Source organism: Alligator sinensis, unplaced genomic scaffold (assembly GCF_000455745.1).
Source record: "Alligator sinensis unplaced genomic scaffold, ASM45574v1 scaffold144_4, whole genome shotgun sequence".
In the NCBI taxonomy this organism is placed as follows: domain Eukaryota; kingdom Metazoa; phylum Chordata; order Crocodylia; family Alligatoridae; genus Alligator; species Alligator sinensis.
In genome coordinates, this window is record NW_005842190.1 from 845,088 (window position 1) to 865,340 (window position 20,253).

General features: G+C 43.5%; 1 protein-coding gene across 9 annotated transcripts in view; it reads right to left on the minus strand.

The window, feature by feature from the left end:
• Positions 1–2,443: 2,443 nt before the first annotated feature.
• Positions 2,444–20,253, minus strand: part of KIAA1211L (KIAA1211 like) — a 90,884-nt gene continuing 73,074 nt past the window's right edge. For all 9 annotated transcript variants that reach the window (XM_025207251.1, XM_025207252.1, XM_014521176.2 and 6 more), the window contains 3 exons: positions 11,918–12,120; positions 7,613–7,754; positions 2,444–6,086 (listed from right to left, as the gene is read on the minus strand). In XM_025207251.1, coding sequence (XP_025063036.1) covers positions 5,956–6,086; positions 7,613–7,754; positions 11,918–12,120 — 476 coding nt within the window. In that variant the 3' untranslated portion in view covers positions 2,444–5,955. The remainder of the gene's footprint in view (positions 6,087–7,612; positions 7,755–11,917; positions 12,121–20,253) is intronic.

Here is a 20,253-nt window from a genome sequence, read left to right on the forward strand (position 1 = left end):
CATGGCCACCGCTGCAGTCAGCGCCGCTGCCTCGGTTGACCCCGTCGGGCCAGATGCACGTGCCCTGCTGGCACGGGTCCCGCTCTCGGGGTTCCCTGCGGGCTTCCCCCGCCTCCTCTCTGGCCCTGCTTCCGGGGCCGCCTTTTATCTCAGCCGGGCAGCGTCTCCCGCCGGCCTCGCCCGGCCCCAGCTGGATATAAGCGCGGCTCACAAACCGCGCTGGCGGTCTCCCCGCGCGCGTGTCCCTACTCGCTCCGGCCTCTGTGTGGGGTAAGTAGTTGGTTACTCCCCCCCTGGTCCGGCCCCGGGGTACCCTTCTAACCCCAGCGTCCCTGGGACACAGATAAAAAGGTTTTTTAGCCCAAACTGCCCCTAAAAAAGGGAATAGATTTGGTAAACATGCTCTGTTAAAAACAAGACACTGCAAAACAACACCAGTTGGAAGAAAAGGCCGGAGAGATATTTTGGCCTTAAAAAGGTATTTATTACAATTATCTATACAATATTAAAATCATTTAGTTGTGATTTTTTAATCTTAAAATTACTGGAATAAACATTAGGAGGTAACTATATTACATTAAGCAAAATAGAAAATACCATGTAAAGTCACAAAATCTACAGTTTTCAGATTTAGAAACATAAAACACAATTTAATTCACATTGAATGTACTCAGAACAACAGCCAGCTTCAACACTGAAATTCAGTCATTCAACAGCCAGCACAAGGACCGCTCCTAAATATACAGTCCATGCGTTTTGAGAGAGGAAAAAACACTAAGGCTTCCTACTCTTCACTTTCATGGTTTTCTTGATTGCTGTATTAATTTAGCTAAAAACCATATTTCTTTATTGCTAAGGCCATGTTATTTCAATAGATTTGATACTGTATTGTTTCATAGTTTTAGGGTCGGAAGGGACCTAATAGATCTTCTAGCCCGACCCCCCGCCAGGGCGGGAGAACAACAAAAGAACCCTAAACAAAAAACGGGACTCAAATGAGTCCAGCCAGGTAGGTATCCAGCCTCTTCTTAAAGATCCCCAGGGTAGGAGCCAGCACCACCTCCCTTGGAAGTTGGTTCCAGCTCCTAGCCGCCCTAACTGTGAAGTAGTTTTTTCGGATGTCCAATCTGTACCTCCTCTCCATCAACTTGTGCCCATTACTCCTTGTTATGCCAGCGGGGGCTAGGGGAAACAGCGTCTCCCCCAAACCCTTCTGGTTCCCCCTAGTGAGTTTATAGACGGTCACCAGGTCCCCCCTCAGCCTTCTCTTGTGGAGGCTGAATAGGTTCAGGTCCCGCAGTCTCTCACTGTAGGGTCTGCCCTGTTGTCCCCGGATCATGCGGGTGGCCCTCCTCTGGACCCTCTCCATGTTGTCCACATCCCTCCTGAAATGGGGCGCACAGAACTGGACACAATACTCCAGCTGCGGCCTGACCAGCGTCGCATAGAGGGGGAGGATCACCTCCCTGGCTCTACTCGAGATGCACCTGTGGATGCACGACAAGGTCCGGTTAGCCCTGCCAACCATGACCTCGCATTGTCGGCCCATGTTCATCTTGGAGTCAATAATGACACCAAGATCCCTTTCCGCCTCCGTGCTCTCAAGTAGGGAGTTCCCCATCGTATAAGTGTGCTGCTGGTTCCTACTACCCAAGTGCAGCACCCTGCACTTGTCCGTATTGAAACACATCCTGTTCCTGTTTGCCCACCCCTGTAACCTATCCAGATCCTTCTGCAATCTCTCTCTCCCTGCTAGCGTGCTCACCTCCCCCCAAATTTTGGTGTCATCAGCGAATTTAAACAGGTTGCTTTCCACCCCAACATCAAGATCGCTGATGAAGAAATTGAACAGCGCAGGCCCCAGGACCGAGCCCTGGGGGACTCCACTACCCACCTCCCCCCAAGTCGAGTATGATCCATCCACCACCACCCTCTGAGTGCGACCCTTCAGCCAATCTGCAATCCATCTGACTGTGTAGGCATCTATGCCACAGTCGCCTAGTTTATTAATTAGGATGGGGTGAGAGACGGTGTCAAAGGCCTTGCTGAAGTCCAGAAAGACTACATCCACCGCGACACCTGCGTCCATGGCCTTTGTGACCTGATCATAAAAGGCAATCAGGTTGGTCTGACATGATCTCCCCCTAATAAATCCATGCTGATTGCCCCTGAGCATCATTTCTGATGCCGGCCCATCACAAATGTGCTCCTTGATGATCTTCTCAAAGAGCTTCCCCAGGATTGAGGTAAGACTGACGGGCCTATAATTGCCCGGGTCCTCCCTTTTCCCTTTTTTGAAGATGGGGACCACATTAGCTACCTTCCAATCGTCTGGCACCTGGCCCAAGCACCACGATCGCTCGTAGAGCCGTGCCAGGGGCCCTGCAATAACCCCAGCTAGCTCCCTCAGCACCCTGGGGTGGAGAGCATCCGGACCCGCTGACTTGAACGCGTCCAGCCTCCAGAAGCTCTCTAACCCGGTCCTCCCCAACCTGAGGTCTGAAGGCAATCCCCTCGCGTCCGGCTTCTATCACAGCAGGGAAGTCCCGGTCCCTGCACAAGAAAACGGGTATTGCTTGGTTCTTGTTGCAGTTCCTCTAGCAAAATGGATCCTGCTGAGTCAGTCAACCATTTTGCTTCCTAACTGGAAGAGTACACTAGCATCCACAGTAAAACTGTTTACAAAGTTTTTTCCACCTTGTAGAAAATGCAAAATGTAGCTCAGCTTCCTTATGAGCAAGTTTTTATCAATACATTTATGCTACACCTTTGTATTGCCTAATACAGCCTATTTGGTTGAGGGAAGACAGGCTGGATTGAAATAGTTCAGACCTACTGTTCACCAGACTGAGTGGATAATAGTGACTGTTTAACAATTGGCTAAGACTGACTTATGTGATCCTTCAAGGTTCTGAGCTACTGCCATGTCACACTAAACACCCTGCAAAACTAGAGCTTGTTTCCACTGAAATAGTGGAAGTTTTGTTGTTGGCGTCCATGGATCCAAGAGCATGCCCACAGTAGCCAATTGCTACTACTCCTGCTACAAACCATCAATCGTTAAAAAAAAAAAAAAAAGATAAATATAAGCCAAGTTAGTGGGAGTCAGCACACCTTGTTCACACTGAGCTCACTGACAAAACTCACAGACTTCAATGGCACTAGGATTTCACCCAAAACACTTAAAGAACCAAACAAAAAACACTGCATTAATATTTGAGCTGCATGTACCATTGAGAAATATAGAAGAACTGTTTTTTTAGAACTCTCTCATATGTGAGAGATCTATTTTTTTTGTAACTGGTACTTGTGAAGGAAATTTGAACAGACTCTACTACAGATCTTCACTATCCTGAACGTCCGTCTAGCAATAACAGAGAGGAAGAATGTGATGCTTTCCCTTTGTAGTTACAGTACTCACAACCTAGAGGTTCAGCAGTGATCAGACCTGCTTTCAATAATTATTAGTAGAGAAAACTAAGAAGAAGGATAACAAACCATGAATCTTGGCTCTTCAAGTTAATGTCCTGAAAGCAATCTACTCTTCAGTGAGGCTTGGAGCATGTAATAATCAAATAACATAGATTTAAAAAAAAAAATTCAGATGTGTTTACAGTTTTCTTTTAGGGCTGTCTCAGGAATGCTGCAAGATGCAATACAGTCTTTAAGTAAAAAACCGTGTGAAAATCATAAAGCAAAATTTTATTTATGGGGGCGGGTTTAATGATATTTTAACGGTACCTAAAAATGGTCTTTTCATATTCTAGCACATTTAACACAAACATATAGTATAAATTGTCTGGTTTGAAAAATTCATGATTAAAGACTATGCTATAAACGCACAGTAACAAGGAACAAGGTGAAGGTTGACTGTGCAAACAGCTTTGTGGCAGTTTAAATATAAATCTGACCTTTGCTCTCAAACATCTTTTTACATATAACGTAAGGAAAGTCTTCACTTTTTTTAGATCATCCAAAAATTCACAGAAGTCAGCCCTTAACACTGCATAACTTAGACAACTACTGCTGCTCTTGATTTTCAAACACTTACAAGAACTGTTGCCTTGAAATTTGTAATTCCAATGAGATCAACAGAAGTTCTGCCTAAGAACGGTACTGCAGTATCAGGTCCTTTAACTACAGATATAGGTTGCTCCTGTCGCAAAAGGCTCTAACAAGCATTTTTTTTTAATTTCATGATACAAATGATGGCATTTGTCTTTTTAAAAAAAGTTTAGTTTTTATTCTTTGAAGAAAAATAGTGTTTCTAGACTCTCCCACCCTCATTTTCTATTACTAAGGAGACCTGCCTGAAACAACACAACTGGTTCCAAGCATTCAGAAGCTTTGATGTCTTATTCACTCGCAAAAATCTTCATTAAAAGGTTAAAGTTGCTTCTACACCCAGTGTTTTTCCATCCCCCACACCGACCCAGGACACGTGGTTTCCAGCATCAGAAAAACAGGAAATTCTAAGTGACAGTCTCCCTACATATCTGAAAAGGTTGTTAGTGTTCCAAGAAAAAAAAACAACAAAAAAACCCCCCAAAAACAAAATACAAACAAACCACAAATTTATAAGAGATTAAGAAAGTCCCCTCCACCTCCTAACACAATAAAACCACCCCATAGCTTTCACGTAACATTCTTACAAGAGTGAAGAACACTTGCCTTAACAAAAACACATTGATCTTAGGACATTTGCTAACAGATTGTTGTTAGCTTCTTTTAGCTGAGATCGTACAGCCAAAGAACAGGCAGAACACAGTATTTCGTGTGAACTCTGCCAACTAGCAGCCATTATTTCCCATATCAGCGCTACACAGGCAGCATAGACAGTCCCACTAGACTTCATGAACAGAATACTGAACTGGAGTTGAGGGCACAAAGAAAATGGCAGTCTTAATCCAGTGTGGGAAGGAATAATGAACTTTCCATTTCTTATTACAATTCATGTGTAGAGGCAGGAGGAAAAGAAGGGAATTAAGTTTATGTGGTCATAGAGCTCAGAAGTGCCTCAATTGTCCAGTTCTTGCTTTTTTAACCACTGAGGTGAAGCTCCAACCATGTGGTCATGCTTAATATTCTTTATCTACATTCATAATCTTTATCCTTGGTATCATAAACATACCATAAGCACTAATTATCATACCACAAGCCATTTTTCTCATAAAGAAAGAATAGCAGCAGCTGGGTGAATTCTAGGAAAAAAAAATATTCATAAATATATGTATGGAATTCCAATTCTGATTCAAATCTGAATTTGCTTCCCGATTACTCACTTTTCTATGACCATTTCTGCGGTGAGTTTTGTTCACACAAATATCTGTGCATGAAAATGAATGAAAATTCCTCAAACAAGTTTACTCATGCACAAATTAACATATTATAAACCATACCAAGCACCTTAGCTAACCAATCACATAGCCCAAAGAGCAAATTCCGCATAGTGAATGTTTGATAGCTTACTCACTAAAAATAAAATTCGTGAGTACTCCCTTGGTCCAAACACCTCAGTTAAAAGATATACCAGACAAATTCAGAAAATCAAAATGTTAGCGGACAACTGACAAACATAAAATTAAGAAAGTTTAACAAACACGTTTACATCCAGAAGCTCCACGTGGCTTTACAAAGACCTTGGTTTTATGCAAATATCATTAGAGAGGGGAAAATACACGTACCATATAAGGCAGAAAGTTATATCTTGCAGAAAAATTTGAAAAACAATGTCCTTAAAGTGGCTTAAACCATTTCTAGTACCATCCTGATTGCTACAAGAGGTTAAGGTAAGCTTTTTGATTGCACTTATTGCACTCTTTCTCCACAGCTTTATAATAAAGCCCTTCTCAAGTTCCACAGATTTTCATTGCAAATACCTGGTCTAAAGCCATTAAAAAAAGATGACTACAACATTATCCAAAGCAGCAGATGCTTGGTCCAAGGTGCAGACTCCTATTTTATAATCCGTGGCATATCATTCCAAGCTTGAGATTTCTTTTTGGCAAGTTCCATCCAGGATGGCTGATCTGGAGCAGAATGACTGGCCTTCTTACACTGGCTTATTTCTTCTTTTTCCATCAACACTGAGGAGTTATAGCAAAAAAAGAGAAGCCATATATAATTCATTATATTATATATTCTGTATATTTATTACATATGTAATATATTCATATATTCATTATATTAACCCACACCTTGAAGCTCAGATAAAGACCTCACTTTTTTCTTTAAAACTCAGAATATTATTTTGCAGGATAACAGAATTCATATATAAGCTTCTTCTATAATACATTAGGAAGGAACTAAAATATACTCTCTCTCAAAAATGTTTGCAGGCACTCTTCTTTTTATATCTGGGGCAGTGTGTTTAGAACTCAAATCTCTGATGTGTTTGGTACTCCCAGTTCATAATTTCTGTAAGAGCATAAATTAAAAGGGAGGTGGAAGTGATTAAGCATGGAACAAGTTACTCCATTTTTGGAAGTATTTTAAGTCCAGGTGAGAAACATTTGTTTGGGATGTTTTAGACAGGGACAACCTTGCTTGGAACAGAGGGCTGAACTAGAGGGCCTCTTCAGCTCTTCTAGTCCTATGATTCTAAGAATTGAGGCTGCTCTGGAGCTTGGCTATTATGAAAACACTAGCCAATTGCCCATCAAGAATGATGGGGGGGGAGCACCTACTGCCCCATGCTGCCACTGTTCTGCCTCTTGCAGGGAGCGCTGCTGGCCTCGGGTCCCCCACCCCCTGTCCAGTCCTTGGCACCGCTTGCAAGGAGTGGGGTAGGGGAGCCGAGGCCAGTGTTGCTGGCCTCGGTTCCCCGACCCTCTGTCCAGTCCTCGGAGCAGCTTCGCAATCATGGGAGTGCTCTCCCATACTTGGAGCACTCTGATTGGCTGTTTCCATCAGCCAATCATTGTGCAAACCAAGCATTACTAACAGACAGACTTAGGGTTTTATAATATTTGAATTCCCCCAAATAAAACTGCAGAAGTTGGTGTTAAACAAATAGCTGCATACCTGTCCTAGCTGGAACCAGAAGTAAATAGGAGAAATAACCAGCTCGATGACCCTGATCTTGCCAACACTTAAAGCACATGGTTGTTTTGCTCATCTGAGTCACTTAGTACTGCTGAGTGATTGCTCCAAATAGCTGACTTCTCAAGTACTGTGAAGACTGGCTACACTTCTTCTGGTTTAGGCAGCAGTTTGCCTGGAGCAGTGCAGTGTACCTGAAGATGCTTACTGGGGATGGTAAGTGTACTGTGTAAACTAGCAGTTCTGAACCTTTTTTAGATTCAAGGCACCCCTCCATAGACTTGAGACACCCCTTGAAAAATGCCAGCCCTGAGTTTTCATTTATTTTTTGACTACAAGAAAAAGTAATAGTGCAATTCTTGTTTTGCAGATAACTCACCCTATGGATTTCTATTTCAAATCTCTGGGATTATTTTATGAATCATGTTTGCACACCTAACAGTGCAGTCTATGGCACCCTGCTATACCCTTGGAAAGATCTCAAGGCACCACGGGGTGCCACAGTACCCTGGCTGAGAATCAGTGATGTAGACACAGCTTGTGTGTGTACTTCAATTATTTGTTTTCATACCAGAGACATGATGCGACAGCAAGCTGGCTCTTGGCAGTGGTTCTTTCACGTCAGACTTTGTTTCTTTCCTCTGTTCTTCAGAAGTAGTGGCTGAATCTGAAAATTTGTTCCTGATGGAATCTGTTTGTTGCTTCACTGACCCCTATTATAGAAGGGGATTAGGGGAAAACAGGTAGATCTATTTTAAATAATTCACAGAGAAAGGAATGGCAGGAGAAATCCAGAAAAAACACAAGCAACACAGAAATAGAGGATGCTCCTCCATAACAATGGAAAACATTCATCATGCACTTATTCCATTCATGCCACTTGAGCTATCAGTTCATAAAACTCTAAAAGCTTGCACTGGGAATTTTACAATGTACAGGCTCTCTTTTTACTTTGCCCTATTTATAAGGAAGGACAGGTTGTTACCCTCACTGGAAATTTATGCCACCATCTGTATGCTGACAGGAATATAGCAGTCTAGCCTGGCAGAAAATACCTTTGGGTGCATGCCAGGGATCTCTGACTTAACAGTATGTTCCCTTTCCTTCTCCCCAAATCTATGGGATTAGGGGGTCTGTGACTGGGGTCAGGGGGAAGGGAGGCAGAGCTGGGATTCCAGGGTTTGAATTCCTTCAGACGGTAAGGAATGCAATGCTAACCAAGTCAGCGCATTCTCCCTGGGGTTCTCCTGTTTATGCTTTGAAATGCCCTAAAAGTAGGAGTTTATATGGCCTTCTTACACTGGGGTATATCTCTGGGGTCATATTTATATGATACGTTTACTGCACAGTTGACTAATTAGCTGTGCAGTAAACATCTTGTGTCTACACCTACACAACTATTAGGCTGCAGTAAACTATACTATCCTGCTTCAGAGTAAAAAACTCCATAGCAGCGTACATGTAAACACTGGCTGGGCTGGCTGGGGCACAAGGGTTCTTCAGTGCAGGTGCTGCTTGCTGGTTAGTCCCATGCTGAAGCTCCCTCATGCCCCAGCAAGCCCTACCACAGCAGGTGGAGCTGAGGGAAGCAGTCCTGGGCTGGCAGACTGACTCCAAAGGCCCCCTGTCAGCCGCGACTGCCCTGACCTGGTTCCACGTGGTGCTCATGAATAAACTCCAAAGTCAATTGCTCTGGGATTAACTGCTCCTGGGTGCATGTTCAAATGGTGCATCTGGGAGCAAAAAACTCCGGAGCAATCAGCACATTATTCATGTACATTAATTGCATGTATAGACATGTTGCCCTGAAAGAAGTCTTGCTGTCATAAAAAAGATTTACAGTGGAAGAAATGCAGGGGCATGATTGGATGGGAACCAATCTGGATGGCACAATTTGCAGGAACCACTGAAAACTAAAATCTGGTGCTTTTTGTACTTCGACATTCCTCACATAGGGTTGATTTAGCTCCTCCTCTTAATTGTTATGAATATTCTCAAACTCTATTATGGTTTTAATCTTATCTGGAAACCACATTAGGAAACTTTTGTCATCAATCCAACTATCAATATTAATTATTTTTTATCATTTGGAGAGAGCTTTTTTAGTTTAGAATATGATATGCCGATTTCTAACAGGAGACAACCATGACCTGTACTCCATCAGTACAGGAATACCAGTATTTCATAAAAATAAAATGCTACTAATGTGGACACAAACGTGCCAGCAAAAGTGTACTATGTCCTGGGATAGTAGAGACATATATATCCCCACATGCTCCCCTCAAACAATCCAAACAGTAATAGTGAGATTTTGGCAGGGTAACTGCACCTACACTATGGGCTTGTGCCAGCACAGCTATATTGGTTGGAGATCACACCTCTTCACACTCTACTAAGCGCAGACAGCAGTCTGTGGTATATACATGAATATTCAGTATAAGTTATTTTAAAAGGCAGTGCCTGCCAATATCCAGTATCACCACAAGTAAGTCGATTTACTGCTGTGCAAAGATTCAAAATCTAGATTTTGATATTGTCTGTTGGTGTTGGAGAATTTACTTTCATCTCATTTAATTTCTTCAGATGCTAAAAACTATTACCTAGGAGCTTCTGGAACCTGTAACAGGAGGGAGGTCAGGGTCGCCGTGCTCTCCCCTGCCGCCTCCTTTACCGTGCCAAGAGGCCGTCTTGCACCCTCCGATTCTCGCCCGCCACGTCTTTGATTTTATATATTTTATAGGGAGGCTACCTTCTGTCCTCTTGGCCACGGTTCTCCTGTCATGGGTGTCCCATGCTCCCAAGCCTTATGGGCTATGTGTGGCTCCTACCACCCCAATACCACGCCCCAAGCCTCGCAGATATAATGGACGTTGTTCTGTCCCTCTCTCCATCTTCACGCCCTCTCTGGCACTTGGGCTCTCTGCAGTCCCGTCTCTCTCTCTCTCTCTCTCTCTCTCTCTTTCCGCGCCCTTCTCTCGAGTCTATGCTGCCCTGTCCCTCGGGCCTTCTCAGTAACGCCGCCCTGTCCCTCGGGCTCACCACAAGGCTGCCCCCTTCTCTGGGGCTCCCCACGCCCGCACGGCTGCTCAGCAATGTCCCCTTTCTCTGGGGCTTCTCAGCTGCCCCTCTCTGGGGCTGGGGTCTATGCACCCCAAATACTGCGCCCTCACTGGTGCTGGGGTCCCCACTCTACAGTGAGTCCCCTATGAGGCCTTCTCCAACCCCTAATAGCCTCACCCAAACCACCGGTCTAACAAACAGTAACATAAACACAAGCCCCTGGGCTATAACACAAACATAAGCCTCCAGCCATAACTACGCTCAGTCCTACCGGGGTTCTCTATCCCATCGCGGTGACCAACGCTGCTCTGGCATTCAGGCTTGGCTTCTCTTTTCCGGCAGGGAGCCCCTTCTTCCTTAGCTGCTGGTAGCCAACTGCCTCTGGCCTCCTGCCTGTGCTTTATATAGGAGTCAGGCCCTGCCCCTTCCTTCAGCTGGCTAGGCAGGTGTGGGTCATTATCCCACTATTTGCCTCAGCAACCAGCACCTGAGGAGTCTTCCCTGCTCTCTCAACCAAACTGTGCACATAGCCTTAAATTGCTTAGAGCAGGGATGTCAAACTCATGGGCCAGTCTGCAGGCCAGATTGTGTCCACAGACTAGCCCTATGAGCCAGATCCAGCATGCAGGACTGGTCCAGTATGGGCACTGCATGCAGGACACTGCTTGCAGCATGTGTACCAGCTCCAACCCTGCTTGCAGTACGGGGTGTAGGTCTGGGGTGTGTGCTTCACACAAGGCCTATCTGGGGTGTGTACTACGAGTGGCACCCATGCCAGACTGGCCCTGCATGCTGTATCTGTCATGTAGGGCTGCTCTGATATGAACCAGCCCCAGATCCAGTGTGCAGAGCCAGCTTAGCATGGGTGCCACATGCAGCCTACACCCCAGACTGGCCCCAGACTTTGTGTGGCATAGTGGGCATGAGGTGCACTGGGCTGGTTTGGAGTGCAGGCTGCACATGGTGCCCACATAAGACTGGCTCTGCATGCTGGATCCAATACACGTAGCTGGTCTCTGGGACTGATTTGGACTGGCCTGGATCCAGCGGGCAGGGCCAGTCCAGTGTGTGCACTGCATACAGCATGTGTCCCAGAGTGGTCCTGCTTACTATGTGTAGTGGGTATATCATCTACCCCCGCACTGTGTTCAGACTGCACCAGATGGGCTCTGGAGGCAGGCAGGGCACTGTAGGCAGCCCACAGGGCTGGGGCTGAGGTCAGCATGTGTTGCATGTGGCACCCAGGGCCAGGATGATACGCACAGACAGTACTGCAGGCTGGATGATAGGGCTCTGCAGGCTGGATCTTTGGTATCTTTGGCTAAGAGGATTTAGGTTAGCAATGAAATGTGTGGGTTTTTGGATTAAAAAACAAAACAAAACACTAAAAAAAAGAAGAAAGATTCCCCTCAGTCAGGACTATACAGATCACATCAGATGAACAGACTTCAGTACACTGGCCTCATGTTGCATAAACAGCTGGCACAAAGGTAATTTTTCTATCTTTTTTAAAAATGCAGGGAGTAACCCCATGGACGTCATGCAGATAAATACACACACATATATATATACACACACATATATATATACACACATATATATATACACACACACACACACACACACACACACACACACACACACACACACAGGAGTATGTATGTATGTGTACAAATGCTGGCAGGATTGGAGTTCCCAGTAGTTAAGTACCATAATCATTAAAGATTTTTTACAGATATAATAACAATTGATTCAAACAAAGGTTACAACAGTAATGTTACAGAAAACCATTATACACAGGTGCACTGTAAAGTACCTCTGTTCTTTCCTTTTCCTGGTTTGCTTTTTCTGTTTCTGATTTCATATCTTGAACCACAAGTTTCTCTTCTGTATTAAGCTCTTGTTCCTGCTGCATACCCCTCTGCTTCTGTCTTGCTATTGTAATCCAGGCTGGCTTTGACTCACTGTCTATTCTTCTTCCAGAGTCTGCTGTCATCACTAAAGAAGGCACACTTTTCTCTGTTGACAGATTCATTAGGAAACAAAGTTATTTGAAAGAAAGTCCTATGTTGTTTTTAGCTTCACTTTCTCGTGTCTTGTGTTAACATATCAGTATAATGTGGTTAAAAGACATTTTAATGGAGATGTTTTTAGGGATTTTCGCATTTTCCTTCATGATTAATTTCTCCATGACAATTTTACCATTACCATTTTGAAATGGCTATTTCTCATTTCTTTTTACATAAAGCCACTACTGTCATATGAATGCTATATACCAGCACCAATCACATTTTATCCAACTGTCAGCATTTTGTGCTGAAGACTCTTCATCTTTCTCTCCCTTTTTCCTAAAAACCAAAACAAGGCTTCCATAGCACTCAAAAAAGAGAAGTGTTAAAATGTGAATCCTCAAAAAATTAACCAATCAGGCCAAATTCAGGGCAGGTAGAAATGGATAAGGGTCACTTCACTTCCTTAAATGAATGGTACCCACCTAACTACAGTGGTAAATTGGGTCCCTCAAGTAGATATAAGCTTCTGCTCCTGAGTAAAAAACAAATTAACCTCGCAGTTGCTTAAAAAGTACAAGCAATGTTTACCCTAAAACACAAACTGCCTAAGAGACTACTTTTGTACCCAGGAACACAACTGAAGTTTTGCCATTTATTTAGGTAGGGATAGGATCAGGTCCATAAGAAGTTAGGTACTGTAAGTTGGGGTAAATATATCTAAAGTTTCAGAAAGAGTCACTCTAGACAGGTGTGACAGATACAGAGAAAACACTTCTAGAAGAAAAATTCTAATTTCTGCAGCCTCTGATACTGAAGCCTGGGCTTCTTGGGACAAGCTAATCTTCATTAGAAAGTTAAATTGTATTGTGACACAACCTTGGAGTCATTAAGTAACACAAAGCTAAACATGACATTGTAATCAGTGTAGACAAGAATAATCATATTTTACATTGAGCCAGTTAGACACAGAATAATCCTACTAGAACTGTAGGATGAACAACACTTACTTGATGTGATGTCTTGTTTTGGGACTGCCATTCTAGGCCCCAAATTGGCTGATTGATGTTATGTCATGGACAGACTTTATATAAAAAAAAGAATGACTAATTTTCCCTTTAACATTAAAAGCACAATAGAGATATATTGCGTTTGCTTAAAATACAAAAAACATAAAATAGCCATGAAACCAAATTCAGTAGCTGCAAAGACGTATGTGAGCATCAGGTAGGGATAGGTGCCTGACTTAGAAGTTTTTCAGGCATGGGCAGATAGAAATTCTGTGGGCAGCACTGTGGACAGGTACAAAAACTTTGTATGAGGCTTTAAGAGTCCATAATCTCTTTTTAAAAAGGTATCTTGAAGAGTGACATTGCCCCTCAATAGAAAGAGAATACTTATTTGAACAGGAAAAATATGGTAAAGCCTACTTTCTATAGTGCTGAATGGACGACTCTGCCCTGCACTGACTGGAGAAAAGAAACAATCCTCCCCTATCCCATCTACCCAGCCCTTTCCTGTCAGTACTCCTGACTTCTTATTCCCTTGTCCCCTGCCCTCTCCTCCTCACTTTCATACTCCCTCTGCCTTCATTTTCCTTTTAATTTACCTGATCTCCTCCCAGCTAAACCCACAAAAGACAGGCCATCACATTATTCACGCTGTGCATTACATACATTTCCCTCACCCATGCCGGTCTTGTTTTCTAGATCAGTCATTTTCAACCTATGATCCACAGACCTCTGGGGGTCTGCAGACTATGTCTATGGGGTCTATGAAAGATGACTATATGATCAATTAAAAATCTGTGAATGCCCACACTTACAATTCAAAGGGGTCTGCACCTCCATTCAATTTTTTTTTTTTTAGGGATCCACCAACGAAAAAAGGTTGAAAACCACTGTTCTAGATTGTGACTCTTCAAGGCACATGCTGTCACCTACCCTATGTTTGTTCAGTGCCTAGCACAGTAGGGTCCCTTTCGTATTTGGCCTTTAAACACTACTGCAATAAACACAATTGTAGTTTATGATGATAAACTGATGTCTAGAGTTCACCAGGTGCTGGGACATTTATTCACACATGACAGGGAACCATCTTTCTTGTTTTTCAAATAATAAATTGTGGGTTCCCAAAACAATGGACAAGGTAAACTAGTTTCTTTTAAACTCTTCTTAGACAGAATTTTTCTAGCTCAAAAACTAAGGGACTGGTTTTCCCGGGGGAACTTTGCCTGCATAAAATTGCAAATATCAACCATTTACCCTTCGCTTCATCATTGCTTGAAGGTTATTCCTGAATACATTTTGTCAGGTATTTGAACAATGAGATTAAATATGTAAAACTGATATTCAGTTACAAAAGGAATTTTGTTATTGACTTATTTACTAACAGTGTGATGACTTTACATTGTAAAGAAGGTGAAAAAGTAAAACTGTTCTTGGTCACTTACCCATGTATCTAAAAATACTCTTCTCAAAGTCTAAAGCTAACAACATTTAGGATACGATTACAACTGTATTTTGTGGTCATAAATATTTGCAGGGACAAATAGGGTAATTACACAGATGCATAACTAAAATGTCTAAATACCTGAAAATGCAGTGGTTAGGGTTCTAAAACATGCCCACAATTACCTGTTACCAAAATCATACATAGATGCAAGGTCAGAGAGAGACTTTTAGAGTCTTTTGAAAATCATGATCTTAAAATGCAAGCAAAGCCAATTTGTGCATTTCAAGTGCTTTGTTTTTTAAACAAACATTTTCAGACCTATGCAGGTTTTTTTTAAGAAAGGGGGAAACATGTTCTAGACAGTGTCATTGTTTTTATCAAATACTGCTTGAACATGCATTTACCATTCCATATTATTATACCTTTGGTCATTCATAACCATCAGTTACTTTAAGCAAGTCTTTAAAAACACTATTTAAGATATCCCAGGTTGCAGATATTTTTATTTGTTAACATACCGTATATTTGTCTCAGTGTACACACCCTACATTTCTATTTCTTACACAGCATTTCATGTAGAAATGATTTTCCTGAACAGCTCAGACCCTTTTTTTCTTTATTCCTTTAAGTTGTGGTGCTCCATGAGCCATGAATTTATGCTGGATCCAATTTATGTATGCCAAAAGGTGTACAGGGTTTTTTTTATTTTGTTTTTTAACACACAGGAAATCCCTACCTGCTCTAAGCAATTTAAGTCTAAAAAGACTTAAATTGAGTCTAAAATTGAGCCCCGTCATAAAATATGGTCTGATACAGCCAAAAACACAACGTCTTCTGAAGAGAAGAGCCCAGTTTTAAGCTTCATGCACTAGACTACATAAAAGCATTACAGTTCACTACATTCTCTATATAAAAGAATTTGAGAGAGAAAAACAGCTTTCTTGTCATTTCAAAAGACTGGATTTTTTTTTAGATAATACATTCCAACATTATTTACCATCCCACTACTCTTTTTCTCGTTTCCTTTCCTTTATCGCTGGAAGTCAGTCCTGCTTACAATCTCACAAACAGTCAATGATTTTGACTGTGCGTTCCTCAGCTCCACTTTCATACAAGGGCTAGCTATGATTTTGCTAATATAATGATATATTAGTGTGCATGTTCACCACTGTACTCTATGCTTGATCTACAGAGGATGCAAGTCTGTTAGTCACCAGCTCATGAGCCTGACTGACTCAGTTGTAAAAACTAGGGATGAATCAATAAAGATTTTCTTGGCTGACACTGATTGCTGATTATTAACCAGCCACATCGGCCAATATTGATCCAATAACAGATTTACAGGAAAGCAGCTGGGTAACGTGGAGAGAAGCACCCTGCAGGTAAGTCTGTGGAAGGGGCATGGGGGAGAGAAGGGACATGGTGGGTACATATCAAGGCCCACATGCTGAGGGAGGGAGTGGGGCAGGGGCAGGGACTGTGGCTGGGGGTGCTGCCCAGCCAGGGCAGTGAATGGGACCTGGGGCAGGGGCGGAAAGTGGGAAAGAGCCGTGGGCAGCTCGTCCAGGGGATCAGCGTCCTGGTGCTTAAAAATGGCAGCAGGGGTTCTTGAACTAAAGCTCATTAAATGAGCTTTAGTTCAAGTGCTGCTGCCACCATTTTTAAGCGGGGGACACTTTTAACTGGAGCAGAGCCAAGCAAGCGAGCGTGAATGTGGGCTGCCCACTGTGGGATCGGGGTTCTCTGCCCTGCTGTCTTTGCTCTGGAGGCCCTGTGTCAGCTGCATGTCCCCTGCCCACCCAGCAGCAGGAGGCACAAACTTGCTGCCCTCCTACTGCTGCCACGTGGGCAGGGGAATGTGTGACTGCTGCGCAGCCTCCCAGGGCAAAGGCAGCAGAGCAGAGAAGACCTAAGCCCACAGTAGGCAGCCTGCACCTGCCCACGCACAAATCTGGGGGGGGGCATATTGCCTCCCCCAGGGGGTGTGTGCAGCGGCAGGGAGCCGCCTCTACTCCCCATCCTCCTGCGCCCCCTGGATAAGCTGCCCGCAGCTCCGTCCTGCTCCCTGCCCCAGCCCCGGGTCCCATTCACCACCCTGACTAGGCAGTGCCCCTAGCCCCACCCCCTCCCTCACTGTGGAGGCCATGATCTGCCCTTCCCATGCCCCTTCCCTCCCCCATGTCTCTTCCCCTCCACAGACTTACCTGCTGGCTGCATTCTTGGCCACAGCCAGAAGGCATATTGTATTCAATCAGTGACATTATTGGCCAGCCCAAAAAAGCTGATAGCCAATAACGTTAATTTTCCCTTTATCAGTACCAATCTGATATGACACCACTATATCGGTGTATCTCTAGTAAAGACTCATGCCATCAGCTCTGAAGGCCTGCATTTCACTCCCTAGTGGCAGCTAAGTTGGCTCCAGTCATGCTGTCTTTCAAAGTTTCTTGTTAAGCTTGAAGCCACAGAGACACCAACTCATTTCCATGAACACGTATCACTAAATGCTAATTTTATTTTGGCATGAAGCCAACATAACACCAATCTTCACTGGAAAATATAGGGGCTGAATTGAATGGAGAGGACCAGATTCCTGTTGGAAACCTGGGATATAACTATCATAATGTCTTTCTCCAAATTATTGTACATGAAATGATTTCATGATCACACAATCTGCTTTTCACATGCAACATAACTTCTAAGTGTGCTGTAGGCCAGCATTCCCTTCAGACAAGTGTCTCATCAGCAGCCAACATTTTCTGAAGGATTTAATGAACTTAAAGAACAGTCCTGGCTTGGTGCCAATGCTAACAGGCATTGGGGAAAATGAAATGTCACGTGGGAGAGAATACTGACAGCCCTAAATACCTGGGGACATGCAGCGTGTCCAACAAGCCACACACATTCCACTGAAAAGCTATGTTCTGGAGCAGATTTTGTATCTGTCTACATTATTTTAGCTCATCACTGCCTGAAGCTAAGAAGATTAATGAATGTTCATATACTCCTGAGTTACTAGGGAGTAGAGGACAGGCCTGGAGACTATCCTATCAATCAGCAGTAATGACCTTTGCATTGCTCCAACAATTAGATTTGCTCTCATCAGCTGTCACAGGGATCAATCACATCCTAGAGGTTGTGTGTAGATGTACATTGCCTCAGATGCCACTCAGGGTACAGGAGAACCCCACCCCTTACTACTCTCTTTGAACTAGTACAGGATAATAAACTTTCCAAATCATCCTATTGGCTATGCTGGCAGAGCGTTTAGCAAAGTTAAGCATTTCCAATGACTATTTTTTTAAGGAAAATGTACCCATAGTAAGCATTTTCAACTGCATGACACATGATAAGCAATACCAGAAAAAGATGGTGCTCCATAAGGTGTCATGGAGAACATACATGATGAGACGATATGCATGACTGCTCGCATTAAAGCTAAAAATGCCCTAAAAATTTAGTAGAAAAATCTAATTCAGCCTCTAGCCTTATAGCTTTTCACTGAATACATAGAAAACAGCATAACAGTTTCTCTTATAGGTTCGACTCTTTCTAATTACATAACTGTCCATGATTTTTGTATCAGATTTTTATATCACATAGTAAACATAATGTTTATAAAGACTGGTAGGTAGTATATAATGAGAAGGACAGATTGCCTAGATAAATGATCACAACCTAAAAAAATAGTGCTTTAAATTCAGTTGAATGCAAGATATTACATCAAGGAATCAAAAATGTATAACCAGAGGAAGGGAGAATCTCTAGAAAGCAGTGACTCAGATGAAAATTGTATATAACCAGTTACAAGCATAAACAGATCCAAGATTTTACAAAGGGGAGCATGGGAGTGGTTACTGGTGCTGCAGGGGTGGCTGCATCCTCCAACTCCCAGTCTCTTCCCCCCCACAACACTGTGACAGACAGACCACGCTGTGGGAGCAACAGTGGGGACTTTTTTAAGTCCAAAAGAAGGTAAGCATTCAAACCCTCTCTTTGCCTCCCTAAGAGGCACATCCCCTCCCCATCTCCACCACCTGCAACTGCTGCTGTCACTGCTATCCTGGGGGCAAAGGCTGATCCAGAGTCACTCCAGTGGGGGTGCATTGGGGCTGGGCTCAGCCCAGGACAGACACAGCAAGCAGGCAGAGGACCCCCTAAAGAACTGGGCAAGGAGGTAGAACCTGCTCACTGCTACTGTTGTTCTGGGTTCAGCCTAGTCTCTATGCAGCCAGGCTGGCATGGCTCTGGAGCTCCCGTTGTCCCCAGGACAGCAGGGTCAAAGGTAGCAGCAGATGGCGGAAGGGAGAAGGTGGAAAAGAAAAGGGATAGGCCTCTAAGGATGGAGGAGAAGAGAAGGGAAGAATTCTTACCTTCTTCGGGGACTTAAAGTCCCCAGCCGCTGCTCCTGCCACATGGTCAGAAAAGGGAGGTTCAGCCATGCTACTCCACCCACTCTGGATCTCTCCCGGGTTACAAGAGCTCTTAACTGTGGCAAAGGGCAAATGTAAACCTTAGACATAAAAGGGCATTTCTATAAAGCCTGTATGGATGACAGCGGAGGATCTGACTGGAGGGCTATGTGGCTGGGCTGGCCCCTTTAAGCCTTGGAGCTGGTGAATCAGCTATATTACTTGCCTGTTGAACCCCCACCTTCATAAGCCAAAGTGAGAACTGGAACTACTGCTACTGACATGTTTGTAATACCTGAATCCCTGCCTTAGAACAACAGCTATAACCAAATTTCAAATACTTCAAAACTTCAGTTGGTTACTACAAGGGAGACAACTGTTCTGCCCTCAGGCACAACTGCGCAGGTATAGTTCAATTTATTTATTTTTGCACCAGAAACATCGGAGGCTGGCCACAGCTGACCAGACATCCAATGGGGTAGGACCAGAACTCAGGCAGAGAAAATAATTTTTTTTTTTTTTTTTTTTTTTAAACAGGCTTGGCTACTGTACCTAGCTTACATGCTCAGGGCAAAACTGGTAAGATTTGGGGTAGGGAAGGAGTTTTCCCCAAAGCTGATTGGCAAGGATCAAAGGCACTGATTCACAATCAGAGTGCTGCATCACCCTGAGGTGCTATGAGATCCTTTTAAGTGTGCAATGCAATATTAGTACTGTTAGGTGTGCAAACACCTATACATGATTCGCATGATTGACAGATATTTCAAATAGGAATCCATAGTGTCAAAACAATTCTGAACTGCTATAATCTTTCTGAGTTCCTTGCAACAGAAGAATTGCTCTATTTTTCTGTAGTCAAATAACAAGTGAAAGCTAAAAGCTAGTATTTTCAGAAGGGTACTTCGAGTCTAATGAGGGGGCCCTTGAGTCTAAAAAGTTTGAGAACCACTGACTGGTTTTCTTTTTTTTAGCTTTCCTCTGAAGCACTGAGCATAGATTTCCCCTTAGGATTATTTGTGCATATTTTTATTAAATCCTTGCCACTGCATATTTTAACAAGGAGTTCAGATGCAGGTGCTGCTTCGGACACTTCTGTTCTTTGCCTGCAGTTGTCTCTAGAGGACAAAAATTCTCTTTTTCTAGCCCCCAGTTTTGGCTCAGTTTATATATAACTGGGAATGTTTAATGGCCTGGGATATATATGTCAGATCTGAGGTCTTAGGATCCCTTCTGGCCTTAATTTACACATAACCTTAGGATCACAGGAAAGTAGGGCT